A 24,532-nucleotide genomic window follows, 5' to 3' on the forward strand; every position below is an offset into this window, starting at 1 on the left:
GTCACCGCTTGTCCCGAGGAGGGGCTGTCCCCAGGCTGCCCGCTGGGCCGCTTCGCTCTGCAGCCAAACCCGTCACGGCACTGGGGTCTGTGTATCAGCAATTTGAAAAACTCAGAAGCACGGTGCGGCGAGGCCCGGGGCCGCTCCCGCCCGCAGCCGGGGCGGGGCTGGGGAGGGCCGAGCGGGGCCGCGCCTCCTTCCCTCCCTCCGCCCGCCCCGCCGGGGCAGAGCCGCCCGCGACCGCGCCTGGCCGGGGCACCCCTGCCCGCGCTCCTGCCCGCCGCCCCCCGCCCTCGCACGCCATTTCCTGTGCTCCGTGTTTACTTCCCGGTTCAAACCCTCCAGTGGGAGCGATCGGCGCCGCTGCCTGCGGAGGGAGCGGGAGGTGAGGGGAGCGGCGGGGTGGGGGACGCCGCTCCGATGCGGTGCGGTCCCGTCTCGTCTCCTCCCCGCGCTGAGCCGCCCGCCTCTTCTCTTGCAGGTGTACCCGGAGCCGCGGACGGAGGGCGAGTGCCTGAGCAACATCCGCGAGTTCCTGCGGGGCTGCGGTGCTTCCCTGCGCCTGGAGGTGAGTCGGGGCTGGGGGCGCCCGCTCGGTCCCGGGGACGGGGGGTTTCTCGCCCTCCCTTTGTGCCGGGGGACGCGGCTGACAAGATGGTGGCGGCCGCCCCTCCCCTGGCTGCGGGCTCGGGGGGCTGCGGGGAAGCGGCAGCCGTCCGCCCGGAGCTGCCTCGGCGCTGCCCGATGCTGCGCGGTGGCGGCCGCGCCCCGGCGGAGCCGCGCTCACCGGGCGCGGGTGCGCCGGGACCGCGTGGAAGGGCCGCGCCGCTCCTCGGGCAGCGCCGGGCGGGCAGGGCGCGCCCCGTCCCTCTGTCACTGCGGACACGAGTGCCTGGCCCCGGGGCTGCTAAAACCACTGCTGTTCTGGCCGAGTGAATTCTTGGTACGTATAAATTGTGTCCGCTTTATTCGTGGAATCTCTTCGGAAGTGCAGCGGTCGGCTTAGAGAAATGAAGTTGCCTATAACCGAGCGAAATGCTAATTGAAGAAAATGGCAGGTGCTGTTTCTTCTATTTAAATTTGCGTTACATAAAAGCCGAGCAAACTGCCATATTTTCTGAACGTGTGTTCGCAGGGTTGCAAATTAGGTTCTCGAATATTGCTGGTATATTTAGCTATAGCAAGTACATACTGCTGTCGAGTTTACTTGATGTTGGCGTGTGGGAAGGAACTGATGAGATTAAAAACAGGTTTTAGCTTCTCTGTGTTGGAAAGTGAGATGTATTATAACTTCAGTTCTTGGAGACATTTCTTTGGGTGGAAAAATTGGTTTCTGGTGCTTCTGGACTTAAGTTAATGTAATGTTGCCTTAATTAATTCGCAGGGTCTTATGGTACCTCTGGTCTTGCCTGTGATTTTGCCAGGCAGTAACCGAATGTCATTAAAAAAGACTCTGATTGCTTTCCTGAGGCCTCTAAACAGAGAAGTATCATTAGTGAAATAAATGATACTTGCAGGACTTGCCCTTAATCTTAGGTTCCCTAATGGATAAAGATGGAAATGAAGACTGTTTCTAGCACTCCTCTTGTGAGTAAGTCCTTACATTTTTACCTTTCTTCCCTTCTCCCCACCAAATACGTAGAAAATCCCTTAGGATTTCTTGGGAGAAAAACCAAATTAATTTCTGAAATACTCAGAAACCAGGTTCTGGGGTTAACAGGGCATTAGATCAAGCATTCTTTTTGCTTTGGAGCAGCTGTCACTCCCATTTGTCTTTTCTAGGGCCACATTGATCTTTTCATGTTTTGGACATTCATGTGTGTGAGCAGATCCAAACTTCAAGTTGTAGACATTGGTGAACTGGAGAGGACTGGGGGAGGAGGTACTTCTGATCTCAATGCAGAAATAAATTGAGTGTTGTAAATGTTAAAGAGGGGGGAAATGGCATTAATATCGTCCCCTCCCCTTTGCTAATTTCCTTCATCAGATCTCTCACAAAGCTTGAAGCTATTGCAATTGTGACAGGAGGGGAATAATTACAGTGCTGCAGTTTGGTCTCTTTTCTAGTTGCAAAAAGCTTTTGTCAGCTCTTTTCCTTGGGGTGATGAGAAAATGAAGAAAAATGATTGAAAGCAAAGATAATTTTGCTCTTGTTCTGAGAGCCTGGATATCTTTGGGAATAGTCAAATTGTTAACCTGGCCTCAGGGGCTTCTCAGCAAGACTGCCGGAAACACCTTTCTTACGTGGAGGTAACTGGCAGCAGTAGCTTCCAGCTCAGCATGTTGGAACAGGAATTACTCCCAAGCTACCAGAGAGTTCAGAAGCTGGCAAGAAGGGGCACAAATGCTTGAGCTTATGGAGCTCTTGTGCGTGTATTTATGGTTTGTACATTGTCTGTTCCCTGTTGTTTTCTCATTAATTTTTCCATCCCCCTAACTGTGGCCGAAGATGAGAGCAATGGAAACCTGGATTCAACCAGGGAGTAGCTGGCAGGGGCCTCTTGCCCATCCGCTACTCCTGGGCTCTTTCCCCTCCCTCTGTTAACAAGGTGTGAGTCAGCCCTGGAGAATCTGAGCCTTCCTCACCGTGGGAACTGAGGAGATGCCACAGCTCCCCTGTGCAGGGTCTGTGTAATGCTTCCTGAGTTGCAGTCAGGGTTTAGAGATTGCGTTGAGCAAAGAGTGTGAGGAGCATCTCTGGAACCGCTTTAGGGGATATTGTCAGAGAGGGCAGATGAGCTAACAAGGAGTTAGTGGTGAGTACAAATATTTGACAAAGGGTTAGATGTGTATGTGGTACCTTTAAATAATAGAAACCTTTGGACAATGTGGGTATCAGAAGAAGTTCTAGGGTGGTGTGGGGAGATGTGACATTATTCTGTGCAGTAATGTGATGCTTTTCCTAATAAGTATTCCACAATGTGGAGTTTTCTGTGACCTATAAGGGTTGTGCTTGAGCCTTACATTGAATGTGAATTTTATGTAGTTGGATCAGATGATTCCTCTGTGTGTTACTTTGTGAGCCTGGTGAAAGAATGGTAGTGGTTTGGTTAGCCTAAGATCAGCATTGCACAAGTAGTTTTTGCTCCCAGATCTGAACTCCTCTTGGAACCAGTGGTGCTTTATTTTTACGAAGCCATGTCATAGCTCCTTGCCTTGCTGGAGTTCTGTAGGTCTCCAGTTTAGAAGACTTTGTTATGGCATGTTTGAGAATTTGATAAACTACTGTGGTTAATGGAAAGCTGCCCAGCAGTAGATGGCTTCTTAGAGGTGCTTTCATCTGTGGATCCATTTTTTTAGAGGACATAACAATGATTGTTTTCCTACATGTGAAATAAGGGGCAGAGATGAGAAAATCTGTTGGTTTGGAAAAGTGTTGGTGTCTGAAAGCTGTTCTTATTTTCTTCCTCTTGCTTCCCAGTAAGTTTGGATTGTTAGAAAGATAATAAAACATTCAGAAAGGGTATTTCAAATTCTAATGAGGAGGGTTGCTGTTCCTCAGAGGAAACCAGTGGCTCCCTTCCTACATCCCCCAGTATTTTTTGATATTCAACTGTTATGTAGAAAAGAGAATACTTAATTTGGAGATTGCAGCAATCTTGGTAAAGCAAAGCATGATTCCAGAAATACCCAGAAGAATGTGATGCAAGTATTGGGTTTTAAAAATTATTTTTAATACAGTTTTCTTGTATGCGGATACAAGGAACTGAGACCTATTAATGAAAAAATGTTCCCAAGACTTCCACCAGGGACTGAATTTCCATTTTTTTTTCCTTCTGAAAGCCATTAGTGCATCCTTAGAATAATTGTGATGTTGAGTAGTTTATTCTACTTTGAGCCTTCAGTGCTGTTACTCAATGTCTGTGTAGATGGAGGGGACTGTAGAATAACTACCTGTGTTGTCAGTTCACATCTTACTGTGCACCTTTTCCTTAGGCAAATAGGATATTTGCTAGATACTGTTCTTGCCATTTTTGCTTTAAAGGCTGTTTTCCCACCCAGTTTTCTCTTTGGATGGGAAGACATTTAACTGTACTCCCTTCTAAGGAGCATGACCTGCTTTTCAAAACAGGGTCCTAGATACTTGTTGTACCTGAGAGACTCTGTTCTAGAAGAAAGTGGGCGGATATGTATAGTTAAGAAGGAACTTGCTGCAGGTATATCTTCCACAGAAGTATTGCAAAGGGGAGAAAAATGAAAAAGAGATGGCTTTTTTCTACCTGAGCCCTAGCAAGTTTTGCCATTATGATTATCTTGTACCTGTGTCATGTTACTCTAGTTTTGTTCTCTTTCAAAGGAGGTTGGGTTTCCTGAACATAATGCTGTCTTTTCTTATTCTTGACCAGAGCTGTTTGACAGCTTGCAGGACCACAAACAAGCCCTGTGTAGTTCAACAGCAGTGAGGTTTGTTGGGAGAGCGGTTGTGTCGTGGGGACAGGACATTTTCATGCTCATGTTTTCCCCTAATTTGTCCTAAACCAGGACAGGTTGAATGTAGAATAATAAACAAAAATGGGTTAATAGAAAATGATGTTATTATCTGCTGTTGAAAGGGCAAAACGTTTGACATATCCTGTGAACAATGTCACGGTCTGTGTGATCAGATTCTGTAAGTAGCATCTTGTAGGGTTTTTTGCTGGCTTTCATCAAATAAAAGGATAATGCTTGCTTATTTGCAAATATGTAACATTAACAGGTTTCTTGAGCTCAAAAATATTTTGTATTTCTGACTTTTATACTGATGGGTAAGATAGCAACTGCTTAATGGAAAAAGACAAGCTGTGAATCTGAGAACCTTTTCTCTACCTGCCAAGAGACCTGCTTGCTTCTAAGATTCAAGGATGGTCATTTTATTACAGAGGCAGCAATGCCAAGCCCAGGACTTTATAATAAACTAACCAAAGAAGAAATAAAGCAAATCTGGCAGTCCTACACAGTTTAAGGAGACCTTGTGCTTGTATATTATAAAATCTCTTGAACAAGAGGGATTTGCCCTTAAGGTTCAGAGCAGTGCATGCAAATTTGTAAAATAAAATTCATAGCACTCAAGATTTAATCAAGATAGACAAGTGCCTGTGAATGTCTATAATGGAGCTCCAGCCTTGGGGAAAAGTTTGTAAGGGGTGCCAGTGTCACTCTGTTAGAGCAGGTAATCTTTTGGGAGCCAAGGTACCTGTCTGTGTTCTTCCCTCACACCCACCTCTAACACAGCAGTTCATCTGTTCGGTGATGCTTCTTTCCCCTGAGCCTTGCCCACTTCTTTAGACCGTTATGGCTACAATCCTACTACCAGTGTGAACTTGGAAAGGTATTCTGCCAGTTGACATTTAAAGACCTATTTGTATAAGAAAGGTGTAGAGCGATGCTGCTAGTGTGGATGGACTTGGCTGACATTCACTTGTTAGTGAATTAGGAATAAATAGGTTTCTAGTACTGAAGACCTTCATGCCAGACTTAGGATGATGGTACAGAAATGAAATCATCTACCTATTGCTTTCAGCCCTTGTTCAGACTATCATCTTTATTTTGTCAAGAACAATATTCCTTAGATTTGCTCCTGGGTTTATTCCAACACAATGTCTTTCTAACCCAGAAGGTGCGCTGCCAAATGCCTTCATGATTCTTAAATGTCATAAACGTTTTCCAGAATTTCAATGTTTCAAGGTTACCATTCTTTGCTTACAGACTGCACATTGTGAAGTTTTATTTCAAGGCTGAGATCTTACTGGTATATTTTTCAAAGGGGAAAAGTTGTCTTATCTTTTAATTAAGATGTGTCTACTCTATTCCTTCCCCCAACTCCCACCCCAATTTCTACTTGTTCACAAAGCTATTTTGGATATTGCTTACAGAAAAGTGTAGTGTGTCACTGCAACTTGTCTTGTACATACAGACCTCCAACATATGACTACTTCTCTCTCCCTCACACCCTCAATTTCTATCATTTTTCTCATGTGTGTGTAAATATATGTTTTTAAGACAGGGAGATGCTGTTGCTTGACTTATGTACATTATTTTCATAAGAATGGCTTCTTGTGATATGAAGCATTTTTATGATGCACAGAGTAGCACGCCTAGGACTGAGACTGTGTTTCATGTGTTTGTCAATTCTTTGTATTCCTATTGAAGAGAAGCCTTTGAATACTACTTTAAGGGTGTCTTACAGATAGAATGGTGGAAAAATAGTATTTTTTTTTTTCCTGAGATGAAGCCAGTTCCTCATCTTGTATACCATTCATGCATAGTGGTGTGCATAGAAGGTGACACAGAGGTAGGAACATATGGCATTGGACAGGGAGGAATGGTAGTATCAGAAACTGCTTCAGTTTTATTTAGTAAAACTCAGTCTAAAACACAAATGTGCATGGTAACTTTTTAAATCCTTACATGGTTCCCCCTTCACTTAAACCTTCCTTCTCTTTCCCTGAGAATTTACTTCTTGTGATTCTGCCTTGTGTGAGCTTGTTGCATCAGCAGTAGCATGATATTGTGCTATACCTCCTGACTAAAGTAAGTCCAGTGGCTTTGAATAAAGAGAATGAACCTCCTTATTGGGATACAGGTTCAAAAGCACCTGATACACGATAATTTGAAAAAGACTTAGAAGAAAGCTATCAAGTAACAAAAGTGGATTACAAGAGTATTTTTGTAATGAATAATGTAACAAATAATGCTAGTATTTTTTTTTTTGGAATGTGCTAGTGGTTTTTTTTTTTTTTTTTTTTTGCTACTTGAGGTCTATGTTCAGTACTTTCAATTAAAAAAATAATTTTGAAATTTTGAATTAGACCATGAATATTTTAATTCCTGCCAGTTATTTCGTATTGCCCGATTTGTGGTACCTTGATCACAAATATATAAGACAGCGTGCAATGGATCTATCATGGGTGCAGATTCCTTTCTTTGCTGCATGAAGCAAATGTGAGGGGGAGTCTAGCGTGTCAGAATACATCCAAAATGTTTCAGTCGTGTCTTGGTGGTCAGCATGTACAAGGCAAGTTGCAGTGATACAGTAAATATTAACTAGTCCTCCTAGTTTTGGCTGAGATTGAGTTAATTTTATTCCTAGAAGCTGGTACAGTGCTGAAGTTTGGATTTATAATGAGAATAATGTTAATAACTCACTGTTTTAGTTGTTTCTGAGCAGTGCTTACACTAAAGCAAGGACTATTTAGATTTTTGTGCTGTCCTGCCAGGGAGGAGATTGGCAGACTGGAGATTGGAAAGGGATCCAGCCAGGACAGCTGATCCCAGCTGACTAGGGGGATATTCCACACCGTGTAGTGTCATGCTCAGCACTGAAACTGGGAGGAGGTGACTGGGGGGTGTCCACCTGCTGTTCCCTGACCGCTGGCTGGGCCCTACCCAACAGGTCCTTGTGCATCACACTTTTTCTATATTCCCTTATCATTGTTATTTTCTCTTCCTTTTCTGTCACATTAAACTGCTTTTATCTCAACCCATGAGTTTAACCTGTCTTTCCAATTCTGTCCCCGATCCCACTTGTGGGAGGGTGGGCTGGGGGATGAGTGAGTGAATGACTCAGTGGTGTTTAGCTGCCTGCCAGGTGAAACCACAGCACTGGTATAGATCTGTTCAGAGCAGTATTGCAAATAAGTTGCTCTGTGGTTTGGGAGAGGCTTCTGTGTAACTGCTTCATTTGTGGTGTTTAGATCTTGAGAATGAAATGAACCTTCATCTAGCAATTAAAATGTATTGCACTATTAATAGGGAATGCACAGAAGACTTCAGTGTTATATGCTCAAATATAGCAGACTTTTCACAAGAGGATTTCATTGCTTCTTTGATAGAAGATGAATTAATCATCTGAGGGAAGGTGTGGAAACTAGGAAAGTTGGGAGAAAAGGGTGGGTAGAGAGAGTTGGAGGGTTTCGAGCAGAACTTTGGAGCCCTTAAAAAGGGAGAAGAGTCTGCTTCCTGATTTATACACTGTCCTCCTGACTTGTCAGAGGAGTTCTTGCTCTCTGATTTCTTTAGCCCTCTTGTGCCCTCCTTTGCTGTGAAGCACAGAGAGGAAGGACTCATCTGCTGGTGTTCTGAAGGGTGGGAACTGTGGGAAGGGGGGCCCTTCTGATAAGCTCTGAACAGGGAGCAAGCTGTGCAGAGGTGGTGGGGATGCCAGGTGTGAAGGCAGGTCTTGGGAGGAGAGCAGGTGAGCTGCCCTGTCCCTCTCAGCACGAGAACAGCAGGGACAGTAGAGATGAATGGAGATGGCATCAGGACAGTGTGGCACCTGCTGTGAGCCCAGTGCTCGGCAGAGAAGTGCATTTCAGAAGTCAGGTTTTGTTCCTGTCAGGACCTGCCTACCTTTTTACTTCCCAGAGGATGGCTATGCTTTTGTTAGTTGTTGTGGTTTTTATGAATGCCTTGTGAAGTTGGACTTAGGAGGTCTCGGACTCCCTCCCTACACACACACTTTTTCTCTTGAATAGTTTTGAAGAGATTTTTTAGCTGGCAAACATACTAAAAATAGAAATGTGGCTAAATCTTGCACTGTACAGTTACTATTGTGTATACTGAACAGTTACATTGTTATGAGGTGTTAGATTATTTCCCAACCATGTGTGTGACAGAGGAGAACAAAAAAAATATACAAAATAGGTTCTAGTTGGTGGTGTATTGTGTGAAGAAAACTTGAGTACCTGCAGACCTCAATAACATAACATTGTGTTTCCTTAATGTGTGCATTTGGACTAAGAAGTGCTGAAGTGCATCCTGAAGTATGCGAGATGGCAGTGCTCAGTCTCTTCAGGAACCTGGAAAACTTTCTCCTCTTGTGACTGTATTGCATCATTTTGGCAAGGGAGGAATTCTGGCAGAACAGTTGCTTTGAATCTTACCTCAAATGAGGACTATGCAGAAGAGAGTCCAGCCTGGCAAAGCAAGTTGCTGCTTTTGTTTACTGTCATCTCACCAGAATATTTTGATTTTTCTTTGAACTTAAGAGTTGACATAAATTACTTCAGTTATCTGTAAATGGTGGAGTACCAAATCTAGGTCTTTTGTGAGTTGCTCTGATTTTTTTAAGTGCTTCCAGCTTTGCAACTGTTCCTGACTTCTGCTTGCATGTAAATATCCTGGCGTGTGTGGGAAAGGTGATATGCATTCTGCAGTGGAGAGTAGTTTTCACAGGCTTGATTTTGAAAGATGGTGTTGATGAGAGGGGAAAAGCACCTTGCTCTAATTAAAAGGAAAATAAATATAAGAATGTGGTGATTTGTCTATTTCCTTAAGGGGGGTTATCTTATTGTGCTCAGCTGAATACACAAATGGCTCTAGCACTTGCACGTTTCAGCTTGAGCCCTCTATTTCTCTATAGTTAACTGTATTTAAATGTTTCATCAGATACTGGGCTGGTCCTGTCAGTATTACTGAGAGCTGGAGTTTGTCTGTGTTAAGAGCAGCAGGTTTTTTTGACACTTCTAGCTTTTCTCAAGTCTTTCTGTTTTTCAGGAAATGCTGAAAAATTCTAGGTAATGGGGGAAATTGTAGTGCTGAAAACCTCGGACGCTTGTTACTGAACAAAATCTGCCTTCAGCCGTGTGCCTCATACTCTGCCTCTTAGATGAAGCCAGCAGGATCCAGTTGGTTGGGTAACCTGAGGGCAGGTGAGGAGGTAGATTCAGCTATGTGGGAAAACGATGTGGTGTTTTCAGTAGGTGGCAGTCCTTCTCTGAATCAGTCCAGGGCCAGTGCTGAGCCTGGTGATGGAGAGAGGCAGGGATGGAGGAAAAAAGAGGGAGCAAAGTTTTTCTGTCAGTGCCATCCTGTGGGGCAAGTGTAAATGCAGGAGCCTGAACACTGGTGCCTTGGAAAGAAGAGGGGTATCCCTCCTGGTGCAAGCCTCTCTGCCTGAGTGGTGTCCTGAGGTGGCTCTGCCCTGCTGGCAGCTTTTGCTGGGAGCCTGTGTGTGGGCGGCCCAGCAGCTGCCCTCTTTACTTTTGGGGCCAGCAGGGAGAGGGTGAAGCATTCTTGGGGTACCCTTTGCTTTCTGAACTGCTGGGGCTAGAGGCTTATGTTTAGCAGGTGAAATCCTGATTAATTCTTTTTCCCCCAAACTTCAGCTGAAGTCATAGACTTCTTCCAGTTTTTTTGACAGTCGTTGGCCACACTTCTTTGAATAAAGTGTTTAGAAACTGTTAAGTAGCAGTTGCTTTTGAGTCCAATTTACAAATAAAACAAGTCAGCAGGTGTGTATCATCTGTGTATTAGGTATTATTTTTACATCATCTATATGAGTTTACATTGTGTTTCATTATTATTTCTAAAGAAATGGGAGTAGAAATACATCTTGCTTTGTTTTTAGATGATCTGACAGACTCCCAGTAAACTGTTCATTGCTTCCCTGCCAATCTGTATATTAGATTTTTCTTCCAGTTGTGACTGACCCTCAGAACTGGATTGGTTGAGTGGTTGGCATAGAGGACGCAGTGGAGAAGGGAGGAGTCTGGGATGTCTTCTTTTGACAGCAGCAACCCAATCTAAAATAAACAGACTTTTACATACTTTTTAACTGGAGAAGCGTATTCCTCAAATGTTTTGAGGTTTGTTCAGTCTGTACAAAGCAAAGAGAGTGGGAGTGGAATTTATCACACCCCCCACACGTGTTCACATAATTAATGAATAGAAATGAGGTAAGAAAAAGACAGTTCTGAATTCTTAAGTCTCTTAGCAGAAAGTGCCTGGAAGCACTTGGTTTTAAATCATCAGGCACAAAGATTCCTACTTGTTAAATTAACTGGTTTTCTGTTTAAAGCACATTGAAATGCCTTTTTTTTTTTTTTTATGTTCTATATTTTTATTAGCTTCATAGAGTGCTCTCAAAATGTACACTTTAGGCAATTACCATGTTTTGTCTAAAAGCAAGCCTCTGCAGAAATCATGACATAATTCATCATAGTCTTTTTTGTCAAAGCATTTAAATCACGTATGTTAAAGCATTTAAGTGCGTGAAGATAGGGTAATCGCTCACTTTTTTTCTCTAAAGATTGATGCCAACTGTTTAGGAAAGTGTTTGAATTACAAACATGGAATAGGATGTTAATCTATACTAATCTAATCATTATTTGAATAGGCCATTTAAATCCATCCACCCTGTGGGCTTGTGAGCAGCATAAAGTAAATTACAAGAAAATGCATTTTCACACCCTTTGCCTTAGGCTAGTTCTTCATCTTGGTGTCGCATGAACATTTTGCAAAAGATAAATTTAATGGATAAATGCAGCTAAAGTTATTTTCTGTACTTGGCAGTAAAACTGAAAGAGAATTCTTCATTGTTAAAATATAGAGTTGTAGTAATTACCTGACTTTGATGTTGTAAACTGCTGATAGTGAAATTGACCACATCTACGTATTATTTATGGCCTAAGTTAATTAGTTGGCTTCGAGGGCTCAGCAGTTTTGAGAATGCCAGTCAGCTAGTTGTTTCCTGCCTGTATTTGCTTATTAAGATGGCTTATCTCATAATTTTTTTTGTTAATAAGACTTGCTAGAGGTATTTCAAATGTCACTATAGCATTCAAAACTAATTTAATTGGTGTAATTTTATTTATAGCTGTTGTCAGCAAATGCAGAAGAATATATATGTGCCTTTAGAGCACTCAAAAAAATCTCAGGTCCTGCAAAAGTACTTTGAGACAGAAGTGAGAGACTGTTGTAACTTAGAATGTTGCAGTTTGTTGTTTTCAATTGACACGCTCAAAACACTGTAATTTAGTGTTGCTTTGCACCGGTGTAAATAAATCAGCTTTTGTATTAGTTTAGTTTAAAAAAAGGTAAGTGGAATACTTATCTTTGTATTGTAAAAGCATTGCAAGACTGGAACAACTGTAGGCTTAACTTTTGCATACCACACTTCCCTCAATTGATGTAGATGTTACCTAAGAAATTTGGTCTGTTTGACCAAAGAAATTGCTATGGCAAACCCAAAAAGTGTTATTAGGCCCCCTCTGTATGTGCACTGTGCTAAACAGGTAATTGCTCAGTTTTTTCTAGGAACCTTGCCTGGTTCCAGCTGGAAAGCTGTTCATTGCTCTTCCTTTATTCATTGGGTAGTCTCAGACTTGGATTTAAGTATGAGTTTGGAGGCAGAATTAATAGCTGCTGTATGAATGCAGTGCTTTTCACAGTACATTGTTTTTGTTTGTTTGTTTTGTTTTGTTTTTTTGTTTGTTTGTTTGTTTGGTTTCTGAAAGGGTGGTTTTTACCCTTGTTTCATGGTGGGTTTGACTCAGCTCCTCTGGGCCTCAGCTGGAGCTGTGAGTGCAGAACATGATGCAGAGCAGGCTGAAGCCAGGCTGTGCTCCTAAGGTAGATAAACCATTGTGGCAGTAGAGCAGCAGTGACACATGCTATCACTTGCCTATTTCTTGCCCATTGTCTCGCATGGTTGCTTGGCAGGCTCTGAGGTGAGATGGTGCAGGAAGATCAGCTGATAGAAATAACCCTGGTAACCTGCTTTCTTTCCTACCAAATTGACCTTGTGGAGGTCAAGGAGGAGCTGGGGCTGGCACAAAGTGGGAGGATAGATTATTGTACGGTGAATATGTAGATCATCTTTAGGTGATCCTTGGCTTCAAAAAAAGTAGGGAGAAAGAAAGTTCTGTGTGGCAGCTTGGTGATGTGTGGGAGATCTGCATTTCTGTGTCTCCATTTCAGCCTCTGCACCTGAGCTGTCAGCATATCTGCCAGTGGTAGTAAGCTCAGGTTTCTGCTTTGTGTTGAGCTGGGAAGAGATGGGCATATTCTCAACTGCTGTGTTTTCTAAGTGTTGATAGCAGAGGGATGATATGACTTGGCTTCTACACCAAGTTCTTAGTAACTGTTTGTTTTTCCTCTCCCATTCTCTCTTTCTCATTGGCTCTGTTTTTCCACTTGTGTTTTGAGTTCTGCTCTTCCTTTCTGCAATGTTTTCCTAGGTGACTTGCCCCTGTTTCCTCATTCCTGTCATTCCTAGCTTAGCATCAGCTGTCTAACCCTGATTTCTGATGTTTCCAGGGTCAGTGCTGTCTCTGGCCAAAGAGACAACTATTTTTCTATCTGTTGCAATTGCTTACTATAGATTCGCTGTGGTGCTGGTCATGTGCTTGAAATGCTGAAAAACTATTCCAGGAAAAAAACTGGATTTATTTAGTTTTTAGCCAGTTCAGTTCGTTACAGCAAAGAGAGTGATGGGCTCAAAAACTAGTGGGAAAGGGAGAGTGCAACTTTGTAGCTGAGCATGTAGTTGAAACAAGTGGGTTTTGCAAAGGCTGCAGGTGTCTGTAACGCTATCCTTTCCTCCCCTTGGCTTCTGCGCTGTCTCATGGATCCCAGCTAGAGTTAATTGTGGAGAGGCTTCCTGTTATGGTCAACAACAGAAGCCTCTCCAGAGGATAACCTATGGTGGGTGGGATCAAGTCTTTAGGGATACAAAGGAAGACATCTGAAAAATGCTGTCCTAAATTTAGGTGAAACTTACTACTGGCAGTGTCGTTCTTTGTCTGGCACCCTCCCCCCTCCTCATTTCTGGATGTAGCTTTTGTTTTATGTCGTTTGAATTGGGCAGTTGCTTTCTCTTGGAGGTAAAGCTTGTCAGACCTTTACCTTGTGCTTGTTTGAGACTTTAACTGTTGGGGGAACATACTGCAATGCTCAGCCCTTCAAACAGGGTCTTAATTGTTTTACTTCACTACTGAAAGTGCTGAAGGTGGATTGAATTCTGTCTAATTGCTGCCTGTAATTGCTCTCAAGTTCAGTCTGTTCTTGGTAGTAGTTAAGGCAGGTCCTCACTAAGGAGTTAAGGAGTGTCCTCACTACAAACTGAATACTAATAGTTTCACTAGATAAACGACCCAAGGGAAATAATTATATTTTCATGGCAGTGTCTACCCTCAGGTAACTGTGGTGATGCTTGAAGTGAGATATACTGAGGTTTGTTTGAAATAATCCTGGTTTCAATATTAGACAACTTTTTCATCTTTGTGCATTTTTTTTCTTCTGTAAAATAGGGAGGCTTTGTAGTCCAGAAGAAGAAGCCTTGGGTGCCCTTCATGTGAATTAATGAATGATGTGAAATCACAGCATGAAACTCTCTCCTCCTTTGTTTTTCTGCCTTTTAAAAAGCCTCTCTGAGGGAATTTATGCAAGCAGATGCAGCCTGCTCTCAGGCAGTGAGCTGTGGCTTGTTTGACATTAGAGAGAACTTGCTCTCAAGCAACTTGGAGAGAGCACAGCTGTTCACCTGCTCTCATGACTTGAAGAGTTTTTGACAGAATACCTTTGCCATTAGTTGGGGTGGCAGGGTGGTACTGGGAAGTAGATACTCTTACGTTGGAAGACCCAGTGGCTTCTACTACTTGGAAATGAAATTGTTCAGAAAGCACTAGAATAATGGAGTTTAGGGTGATGAATTGCCATGAAGCAGGACTTGAATTGATTTGTTACTTTACAGATATTGCATTATGGCTTAACTACATTTTAAAAGGTGGCATCAGGTTTAGGATTATGGTTTGAATGTCTGTCTGAAAGAAATTGCTTGTAAAAGGTAGTGTGGAAGCCACTGCTGCAGGCTTTGAGCACAGTCCTCACGGGTATATTTATTGTTGGGGTACACTAAAACTAAATATGTTGCAGGGCACAAATATGAGGAGTATGTACTGTACCTGTACAGTATATGTGTTTTGTTTTATCAGGTGTGTTGTATTGAGCAACAGTCCAATTGGTGCAAAATAAGGCAGGCTCTTCTAGAAGTCTGCAAAGGCTTGGCAAAACAAATTCTGCCTGGCAGATTGATAGTACAGAACAAGCATATTTAGTCAGTTCTTAACGAATGAGAAGTACTTTTTAATAGTTACTTTGTGTCAGATTTTTTAAAAACTGTACATTTATTTCCAGAGCTACTGTTACTAGTTAGAGGTTAAAAAGTGTTCTCTTGATACTGTTCACTAGGAGTTGTGGTCTCTTGGAAAACTTCGATATTGTCCAACTTGTACTTTGCTTGCTTTGCATTGTTTCTTGCTGTGTATTTGAAAGAGTTTCTCACCCACAGAAGCTGATTTTTTTTGTTTGGTTTTTTTTTTTGTTTGTTTGTTTTGTTTTTTTGGTTTTATTTTTGGTTTTTTTTTTTTTTTTTGAACACAAGTCACTTTCTTGATGATGTCATCCATAAAGATGCTGGCAGTACCATTTTGAGATAACTTTGCTGAAGATTTTTAAGCAATTCCACTGTGTTGGAACCATGCCTTTGCATTTCTTAGTGCTTCTGAAGCATTCAGTTGGAAAGATATGCTTACCTTTTTAACCTGTTTCTAGAATGGCACTAATTGTACTCCATTATCCACACAGGATGTGATGCTTCCTTTTGCCATGTACAGAGCACCTCTGAGTGTGCTCCTCTGAGGCTGCATCTTTGTGATCACAGCCCTTGTTACTGCTTTTAATGAACAACCTTTTGCTTTTCTATTTCATTGTATTGGCATATTCTGTGTTAAAAAATCAGAATGTTTTGCAGTCTGTGTGTCTTGTAAAAGTTAGATTTCCAGTGCTGCATGACTCTGGAAGTAACTGGATCTCTGCTTTGGTGTCACAGCTAAAAGGTTGACATCTTGAGACTGATGTTAGTCACTTGAGTGACCTCAGCAGGAACTTTGAGGAGTGTAATGGAAATAATAATCTGAAAAGGCTTTATATGTGCTCTTAATTTGGCTTTTTCTGAGACTTGTACTAAATGCCAGTGTTACAGCCATTTATGGCTTTACAGTGATGAATTGTTTTTCTGAGGATGCTGTAGATCCATGAGGTTTGGTTGGTATCCTTTTATCTGAAAGTATTATGTAAATCATAGTTTCAGTTTTAAATGATTCCCTGTAGGGGTTTCAGTTGTACTTGAAGCCTCATTGTTAACTCAGCAGTCTTGACTTTGCATATTAGAAAATTGTGAGCCTCCCACAGAAGTCCCATTAGTATAAACTTCAACTCCACAGTATCAGCTGTGAAGATGGGTCAGTATAATAATCCATGACTTGTTCTTCTAGACTAAGGCTGACTTTTTAGTGGCATTTAAATAGCAAAGATTATGTGGGGAGAAAACTCTCATGTGTTAATGTATCACATGAATTTTTTTTTTAACAAAATGCTATGTCTGTGCCATAACTTTAACATATTGGTATAGTGATATTTGGAGCTGTTTCTTCTTGCTAATCTCTTTGCTGTCATTTAAGGCTAGACATAATTGTTAGCTAATTTTGAAGTGGTGCAAAGTTATGTCGGTGTTTAAGTGGTGCATTTAGTGGTATTAGCGTTACAGTGTTTGCCTCTCTTGGTGGTGAACAAGGTTTGTTGCACATCTTTTGTTGTGGCTATGGACTGCCAGTGTGAAATTGGGTAATCCCAATAGTCCACAGTCTTAGACACAGCCCTGCCACTTTCTGTGACTCACCCCATGATTCTGTGACCTGTGACCAGATCCCACACTGGAGAGGTGTGGGGGCACACCTGTGGGAGGTACTGAGTCAGCACTGGCCATTGGAGTAACAGGGCGCAGTTAGACTGAGCTAGGTACAATGTTCTCTCAGTCTTCTCAGAGGTAATACTGTCAGAATATTTCTGTATCTTCCAATATGACAATTTAATTGCTTAGCTCAACTTTTAAATCCTGTAATAATTGTGAAACAAAACTTGATGCATGGTTTTGAGAATTTGGGAAATAAATGCTAATTACTGTTACTCAGGCAGTGTTTTACAGAGGATTTTTGTCGTGACTACACTAGCATAAAAAGCTTTATGCCTAGCTTGGTTTTTGCACATTAAAAATGTAGAAATAGTCTTACAGCTTTCAATGACCTAAGGATAACTATGAAAGTTCAGATCAAAGGCTATCTTACCTTATCTTGTGAGATGTGGGTCTGTAGTAGTTGCCTGGAAGACAAGGTAAAAAACCCAGACAAACTGGTAAAAATAGAGCATGATACCTGCTGTTAAATCTTTCCAGCTTCTGATATCCATAGCTGAGGAGCTTCTTGTGGAGTCAAGGATGCATCCCTATATATTTAACAGCTCAGTGGAGCTCCTTCTGTGGCCTATGTAAATAGCTTTCTAATGCTATTTTGAGCTCTCTTTACTTTCACAGCATCCTATGGCAGTAAATTCCATGTCTAGATTATGCATTTTGTAATAATTTCGTTTGTTCAGCTGGTGGCAGTGGGTGCCTTTGTTTTTGTGTCAGAGATGTTCTCCATGCTATATGTGAGTTCATATGGCATTAGGGTACTGCACTACATCCCCACTCTTTCCAAGATGAACACATTTAGTTAACACTTTTTCCTCATGTGAATACCATTGTATTAATTTAGTTGGTTTAAACAGTTTGCATCTCTGTACCCCTTCTTGTTTTGTAGTATCACAGTGGACCACAGCTGTATTTACGCTACAGAAATAGAAAAAAGGCTGTTTGTTGCCTCTAATTTTCCAGTATTGTTTTTCTTGCACTCCATGACTTGGCTGATTAATGGTCTGACATTGTTACCTCACTGTCATCTTTTAGCTGTCAGTGTAACAAGCTAATTGAGAGCTCATTTCTGCACAGGTATAATGAGGGAGTTTGGGGAGGGTGGGTTTCTATTATTTTGCCTTGGGGTAGGTTTTGCATTTGTTGGCACTGGATTTCACCCCACACTTCAATGTTTGACTGCTGACAACATTGTATGGTGGCTGTTCCGTGAGTTCAAGTTTTGACTAATTCAAATAATTTCATATCCTCATTAAAGGTTTCTCTCCATGCCTTGTGTGAAATTGCAGGTACATTGTGTTATGTGGCTCCCACCTTGCATCTCTATTGGTCACTTTTGGTGCTCCTTCATAGTGAAACCCAGTTGTTTGTGTATTGTTGTTCATTTCTTCTGTAGCACTTCTGAATCTTCAAGAGGAGTCTCCTAGCTCAAATGACCTTTGTTTAAAATAAAACCAACCCTTGTTGTGTTGTCTTTTCAAAGGATATTCAGATATGATGCATTAACTGAACTGCCCTGTGTTTGGCTAATTGCTTTAAGATGCATAGAAGCATTTTGGAAAGGCTCCTTTCCTTTCCTTTGCCTTTTACCAAGGCAGTGTTTATTCTCTTATATTTCCCTATTTGTCCAAACCTCACCAATTCTGTTTTTTTTCTTTTACTTACATCTTTTATCAATTTACTGGGCTTATTTGCTTTACTGGTCTATAGATCTCTGGACCTCTTCCCTTTTTTCCTTCCTTGAGCTTTAAAGGCTTGGTTCATGTTTTCTGCCTTCCATTCCTCTACTTCTGAGGATGTGCCAAGGATTATGTTGCTCACTGTAGTTAAAATTTCAATTTAGTGTCTGAGTTCTTTTACTGACAGGTGTTGTGGAGTCCTGACAAATCACAAAGATGCTGTGCTTGGTCACTCACTATTCTGTAAATTGTAGCATCAAGATGAATTATATTTACAGCATTGCCTGGGAGAAATGCTGTATTTAAAGGAAATTAAATAGTCTGCCATTTCAAGACTTAACAGAACTTTTTACAAAAAAATGAAGGAATTGAGTTTGTGTGAGGTGCAGATAAATTGAGTCTTCTGTCAACAGAAGAGATGAGTATGTGAGGTCAATAGGATCAACAGGTAACATGAAGAAAGTGGAAAGGTTATTTTCTATTTCTCTTTGCACAGGAGCTAAAGGTTACTCAGAAAAAAACCAAGCAATTGGCAAGGTCATAACAAATGAAAGGAAGTGATTCTTCACCCTGTAACTAAGTTGTGCAAATGATTTATGTGATTTTTGTAGAAGTTGAAATTACATCATTTACGACGTGACTATAGGAATCTAAAAAATCCACTTAAGACCTTTAGATCCAGATAGTCCCTGAGACAAACAGTTGGAGAAAACCTTGAGGAAGTATAACTATATAATATTTGCCTTTCTCTATTCTTCCTTATTGGCAAATCTGAGATGCAGGTTTTGGGCCTGAATAGGCTGTCACTGATTTTTCTTAAGTGCTTGTCCTGGTTCCATAGATGGCATCCCTAGCTGCTGCTTGCAGGAGTGTATGGCCCTCTGCTACAAATTCTTGCTGTCAAGGAGCAGCACTTTGCAAAAGGGCTCACACCAAAGCAATCTTTGCCAGTCACTGAACTGTTGTAACTTGTAAAAGGACAAGGTAGCATTTCTGAGTCTTGCACCAGATTCCAAGCTCTTGTGCCTGTGGACAGACATACACATTCCTGACCATACAGGGCATCAACCACCATGGGCCTGGACGCCTCAGCATTGGCTACCTGCATTCAGGTGATTGGATAAGGATGTCTCTGTATTGATCCAATGGTGGCTGAGGCTTGCTGTGTTCAGCACATGGCTATAGCAAACCCAGGATGTGCTTTCTGGATGAGGATGCTGGATCAGGGCTCAGGCAGCACTGGTGAGGCAGTGTATGTTGCCAGTGAGAGGCTGGAGTGGGGACTCTGTTCTGTAAAGGTTGGAGTGGGAGTGGTTTTGTTTTGGAGAGGGCATTGAAGTTAAGGCATCTGCAGTGGGGGCCGTGATGAGGCTGGAAGAGCCCTGGACTGTGGAGATGAGACTGTTCAGAAGGAATTAAGATAAACTGTTGGGCCTGACAGCTCACAGTATCACCTCTAGCTGTCCTTGTCAGCTTGGCTACCCAAGCCCATCATATAGTGCATCACCTGATGAATCAGAACTATCAAATTCTTGCAATAGCTAATTTCTTAAAGGAAGTTATCTTTATTTCTTTCAGATTGAATTCCCAAACATTAATATGAATAAGCAGAATAGGTGTGGATTGTATTTTTGTGGTTGCTTGTAACTGCTAGACTTCTTTTATTAGTTTGGAATGTGGAAATTTTTGTAGATATTCCCATAAATGTTAAGTTTGAATTTCTTACAGAAACTTACTACTGAATGATGCTGGATGATTTTCTATGGCTGGACTGTAGCTAAGTGTTTGGGGGGGTTTTTTTGGTGGGTTTTTTTTTTTTTTTGTCCCCCTGGTAGATAGGATATTTCTCTACCATGCATTGGCTCAGGTGCTAGTCTTGTCTGATACTGGACTGGTTTAGCACATGAAATTTGCAGCAAGCTTTCTACCTGCTGGATTAGTTTTCCGTAAGTTCACTTTAATGGTCCCCTGAGTGAAAAGTGTATAAGGTGGTGTGAGAGGTCTGGGAGATTTTACTCCTGAAATCTTGCACTGATTGGTGGGCTTGCAGATCCTGAGCAGGAATGGTTTTACCTAGACATGTTCTGCATGTCTCTCCCTGAGGTGTCTGCCTTGCCCTTCAGAGAGATGACTTGTCTGCTGGCCTGGCAGCTGCTGGATGCCCTCACCTTACAGGCTGTTGCATTAGATTGGCTTCAGTTTCCTTTCTTCCTGGCCAAAGACTCTGGGTCCCAGGGCTGCCCAGGCAGCTCCACCAGCCCTGCCACAGCAGGAAGGGTTGGTCACTGCAGCAGGTGGTGGTGAGGCTTGTCCCTGCTCCCTGGATCAAGTCCTGTGCCTGATCCTTCAAAATGAGTGTTAATAAGTGGTGGAGGATGCTGGAGCACATTGTTGCAGGTACCTGCGAGAGAGGGAGAGATCCAGCCCTAGGCCCCTTTTTAAAGATTATTTGTACCGTCTGGAGTCATAGTGGTAACCTAGGGATGGAAAAGGGCGTGCTTGGGAGGAGCTGTAGCTCAGGGATTTGCGTACAGCTTTGTGTTCTTCAGTCAATTCTTAAAAGGGAAGTGTTGGAATGAATTTACTCTGGTTGAAGCCTGAAGTGTTGGTTTTGGGGCTTGTTCATTTCTGCTAACTACTTGAGAATTACTTATTTGCTGTTTTGTGATTCTAAATTAAATGAAAGTTTCAACAAGCTATATGAAAATTGAGTAAGCCTTTATTCTTAATTTTTGGCACTTTTCACAGTGTATTAAGGAAACAATTGAGATTTCTGATTAAATTCCTTCTTACCAGAAGCATGTAACATTTTTTTCCTTTTTTTTCTTTAATTTTTGCATTTCTTTGTTATCCTTATTCCCCCCTCCCACTTTTTTTACACCTATTTAACCACACTAAGTCAAATTCTGACTGTTACCAGAATATCAATTCCCCCTCAGTCTTTCTTCTTTGGCTACTAGTACATATTTAATGCTACAAGGATTTTCCTGTTTCTTTTGCTAATACGTTTATTTTAAAAACTATGTGTGCACACAGCAAAAGGAGACTCCCAAGGTGATAAGCAGTGGGGGGAATAAGCACGCTTGAGGTCAGTGGGTCTGTGCTTCTGGCTCATGCTCTGTCCGTAGTTCATTCTCCATTGATGCTGAATCCGTGCATCATCTGATCACTTGGCTGCACACATTTGTTCCAGTTGAAATGTGAGCATGTGATGGTATTTAAATTGTGGTTGGAGCACGTGGTAGTGTAGTAAAACAGCCAGCAGACTATTTTAGGAGAGAGATGATAACCTCATGTAGTACAAAACCTTTTGCAGTAAGATGCCTTCTTTCACCCACCTCCAGCTCTTGCTCTCTGACATGCTCTGGGCACGCCTGTTTCTCACTGCTGTTCTGAAACAAGTCTGTCTCAGCAATCCTGCTGTGTGCCTGTGGTGCTTGGACTTGCAAATGGAGATTTAGATTGCAGGTAACAATCCCTGTTTTGGAAGCAGGCTTTCCTAGTTTTTTTTTTTCTTTTTCCTCTCAAACATTTTTTATTATATAAATTAAGCTTTTTGCTTCATTGTATAGGCCTCTCTTCATCTCTCCATACAGCATGGCTTTTGAAACTAAGCTGATATTTCAGAAATTAGTTGAGAAATGTTGGCAGAACATGCATCTAGACAGAAGGCATCTGAAATCAGTTGTGGCAATCCATCCTTCCTGTGTTTTTAGGTAAGAGTATAGAGATGTTCACAGTTTAGCTGATGTGTACTTTTTTTTTATTTTAGAATATAAATCTACAATTCAAGTATGCCAGAAGCAGACTCTCTCTTTGTAACATTTGAAACCTAATTGAAAGTTTCCTGAATATATCAACTTCCTCTTTCCTAGGAACTGGTTTAATCTGAGCCTTAAAATATTTATTGTGTCACTACTCAGTTCAGCCATTGGGAAAGAGATGATTTCATTCTGAGTCCTTATGTTCATTAACTACTTCCAGACCCTGGCCAGGCCCTTTGGGCATCCTGTTTTGGTAGTCTTAATCACGGTCATTGTTGCTCTCGTGTGATTTTGATTTCCACTGTGACTGACTGATCTATTTCAGGTCAGTTTTCCTTTTCAGTGCTTCTGATACTTTGAGTTAGCACAGTGTTGGTCAGGAGTTTGTGCCAGAGACCTTTCTTTAGATTGTTCTTTCATTAAGGCTTTTTCATAACTTGTTTCTTTTTAATTTTTTACTGAGGAAAAAGAAGAAAAGTCAGGAAGAAATTGGGAATGTATGAAAATGATGATGCCATAATGTATGTTTCTCCTCTAAAGGGAACCGTTTACAGATTGTTGTAGTAACTTTACTTGAAAGTTTGACAATCATCTATGGATTGTGGAGGGGAAGGTGGGGCACCTATCTGTGAGCTAGTACTAGTACTACAGGGCATGACAGACGTGCTCTAAATTGAAACTCAGGAAGGCTTATGTTCTCCATGCTGCTCCATCATGTCAGTGTTGAATGAGATTGGTGAAAGGATAAGTGCCCAACAGAGTCTGAAGTAGCAGAAGCTGTGGAATCAAGGAGTAGCTTCCCAAAATCATAACCTAAGATTTAAAAAGCAGTGCAGCCACTCAAGGGACCAGCTACTCCCCTTACTTGCATTTGTTCATGTCTAAGAGGGATTGTAGTCTTGGGTAGGTGCCCAGTTGATAGTGTTACAGACATCACATGGACTCGGAAGACCAAAATCTGCTTGATCTGTTTTTTTGTAGTTGCAAGTTATTGATTAATATACTCAAACAGGTTACCAGCGTCTGGCTTGTAGGCAGCTCTAAAAACTGACTTCACAGGCTTTCTCATGCATCATTGATCTTTAATGGACTATTCATACAAGAGGGCACTGGTTTCATGAAGTAGATGTGTCTGCTCTCAGAATCAGCATCGCAGTCCTGGAGTAGTTGTTAACTTTGTTCTTGTGGTAGGGTTGAGGGGAGAGTAGTAAGACCTAGAAACTGCTTTCCTCTTCTACAGTCTATTTCATTTGGGAAAATCCTTTACCAACACTTGCTCATGTGGTTTTCTCCAAGAAAATAACTATTTAACCATGTTCTTTTTTATAAGATGTACTGGCTGTCTGCCTTGTGCAGTTACTAGTAAAAATGAAGTTTCACCATTTTTATCACTGACTGATTACTCTGCTTGATAGCAGAGCTGTCTGTATTTCCAAATGTATACTTGTTTTTTTCTTTTTCTCAACGCTGTATGTGTCTTCTTACTTGGACACAGTATTCCCTTTGCATTTTGGCCTGCATTTCCACATCTGTGTTTCCTGATATATTTTAGGAGACTAGCTTATGTGGTTGCCTGTGTATAGCAGGAAGAGATGGGTTTTGCTGGCTGAATAACCTGGATTTCTCAGGGTATGTTTCTGGCCAATTTTCCTGTTGAGGTGCCTCTCTTCATTGGCACTAGAAGGTGCTTATGCAATTGCTGTTTCAGCCAAGCATGTAGGTGTAACTGTTACATTGGCAACAACTGAGACATCTCAGCTTCAGTGTCCCGATCAAATTTTCTTTGGTAATTTAATTTCAACAACTTTTATTTTTGCCTGTAGTTCCAGGAGTGTGAGCTTCCTTAAGCCATGTTATTCAATTGTGTATTAATACTGTGTGCTACTGACTGTCTTTCTCTATGTCAACTGAGATTATTACTGTGTGATATCATCTATAAACCAAAACCTACAAAGCAATTTTGAAACTGCTTTAGGATGAAGGTGTAATAAATGTAGTTTTTGTTTTGCTGTGCAGGTGGAAATTTGGAATAGGCTTGTTCCTATGTTTTCTTATTTACAGAAGTGTAGGCAGTGCTAATATTTCTATTTATACTTTTTAAATTACATCTTGCTTTGCTACTACTAGCAAAGAAGTTGGTGTTTATGCTCAAAAAGACTAAATTCTATGACGTCTTACAAAAGAATTCATTTGAGAATACTAACTTGTGGTGTTACATTCTAAAAACAGATTTGGAAAGCTTATGAAATTGAACAGTTCCTCTCCAAAAGGAAACATAGCATTTCTTTGAGTTTCTTTTTTTTCAAATGATATTTTTGCTTGTGTTGATGAAAAATAGGTTGTGTATGTGAGAAGTTTACTTTGAAGCACTTTCTCAGGTGAGATGTTTAGTATTTAAAATTAGTGCTCTGTAGCATCCTTAGCGCTTTGATGTGTCTGGGTTTGGGCAAAATTTCTTGGAGCTGGAAAGCTTTACGATTCTAAAACAGGTTTTTTAACCTTTGTCCTCTTTGGATTTGTGTTTTAAATGTGTGTCTGGATGCATGCACACACAGATGTACACACAGACACTACAAACTTCC

The 24,532-nt window shown here is 41.5% G+C and overlaps 1 protein-coding gene across 4 annotated transcripts in view; it reads left to right on the top strand.

Annotated features, from left to right (window-relative positions):
* ARHGEF7 (Rho guanine nucleotide exchange factor 7) overlaps nucleotides 1-24,532 on the top strand; it is a 115,764-nt gene that overhangs the window by 14,744 nt on the left and 76,488 nt on the right. For 3 of the 4 annotated variants that reach the window (XM_053934833.1, XM_053934829.1, XM_053934831.1), the window contains exon 2: nucleotides 482-568. In XM_053934833.1, the coding sequence (XP_053790808.1) occupies nucleotides 482-568 (87 nt within the window). Of the gene's footprint in view, nucleotides 1-316; nucleotides 386-481; nucleotides 569-24,532 lie in introns of those variants that run through there. The other variant, XM_053934832.1, reaches the window with a different exon arrangement.

This window comes from Vidua chalybeata, chromosome 2 (genome assembly GCF_026979565.1).
Source record: "Vidua chalybeata isolate OUT-0048 chromosome 2, bVidCha1 merged haplotype, whole genome shotgun sequence".
NCBI classification, from domain to species: Eukaryota; Metazoa; Chordata; class Aves; order Passeriformes; family Viduidae; genus Vidua; species Vidua chalybeata.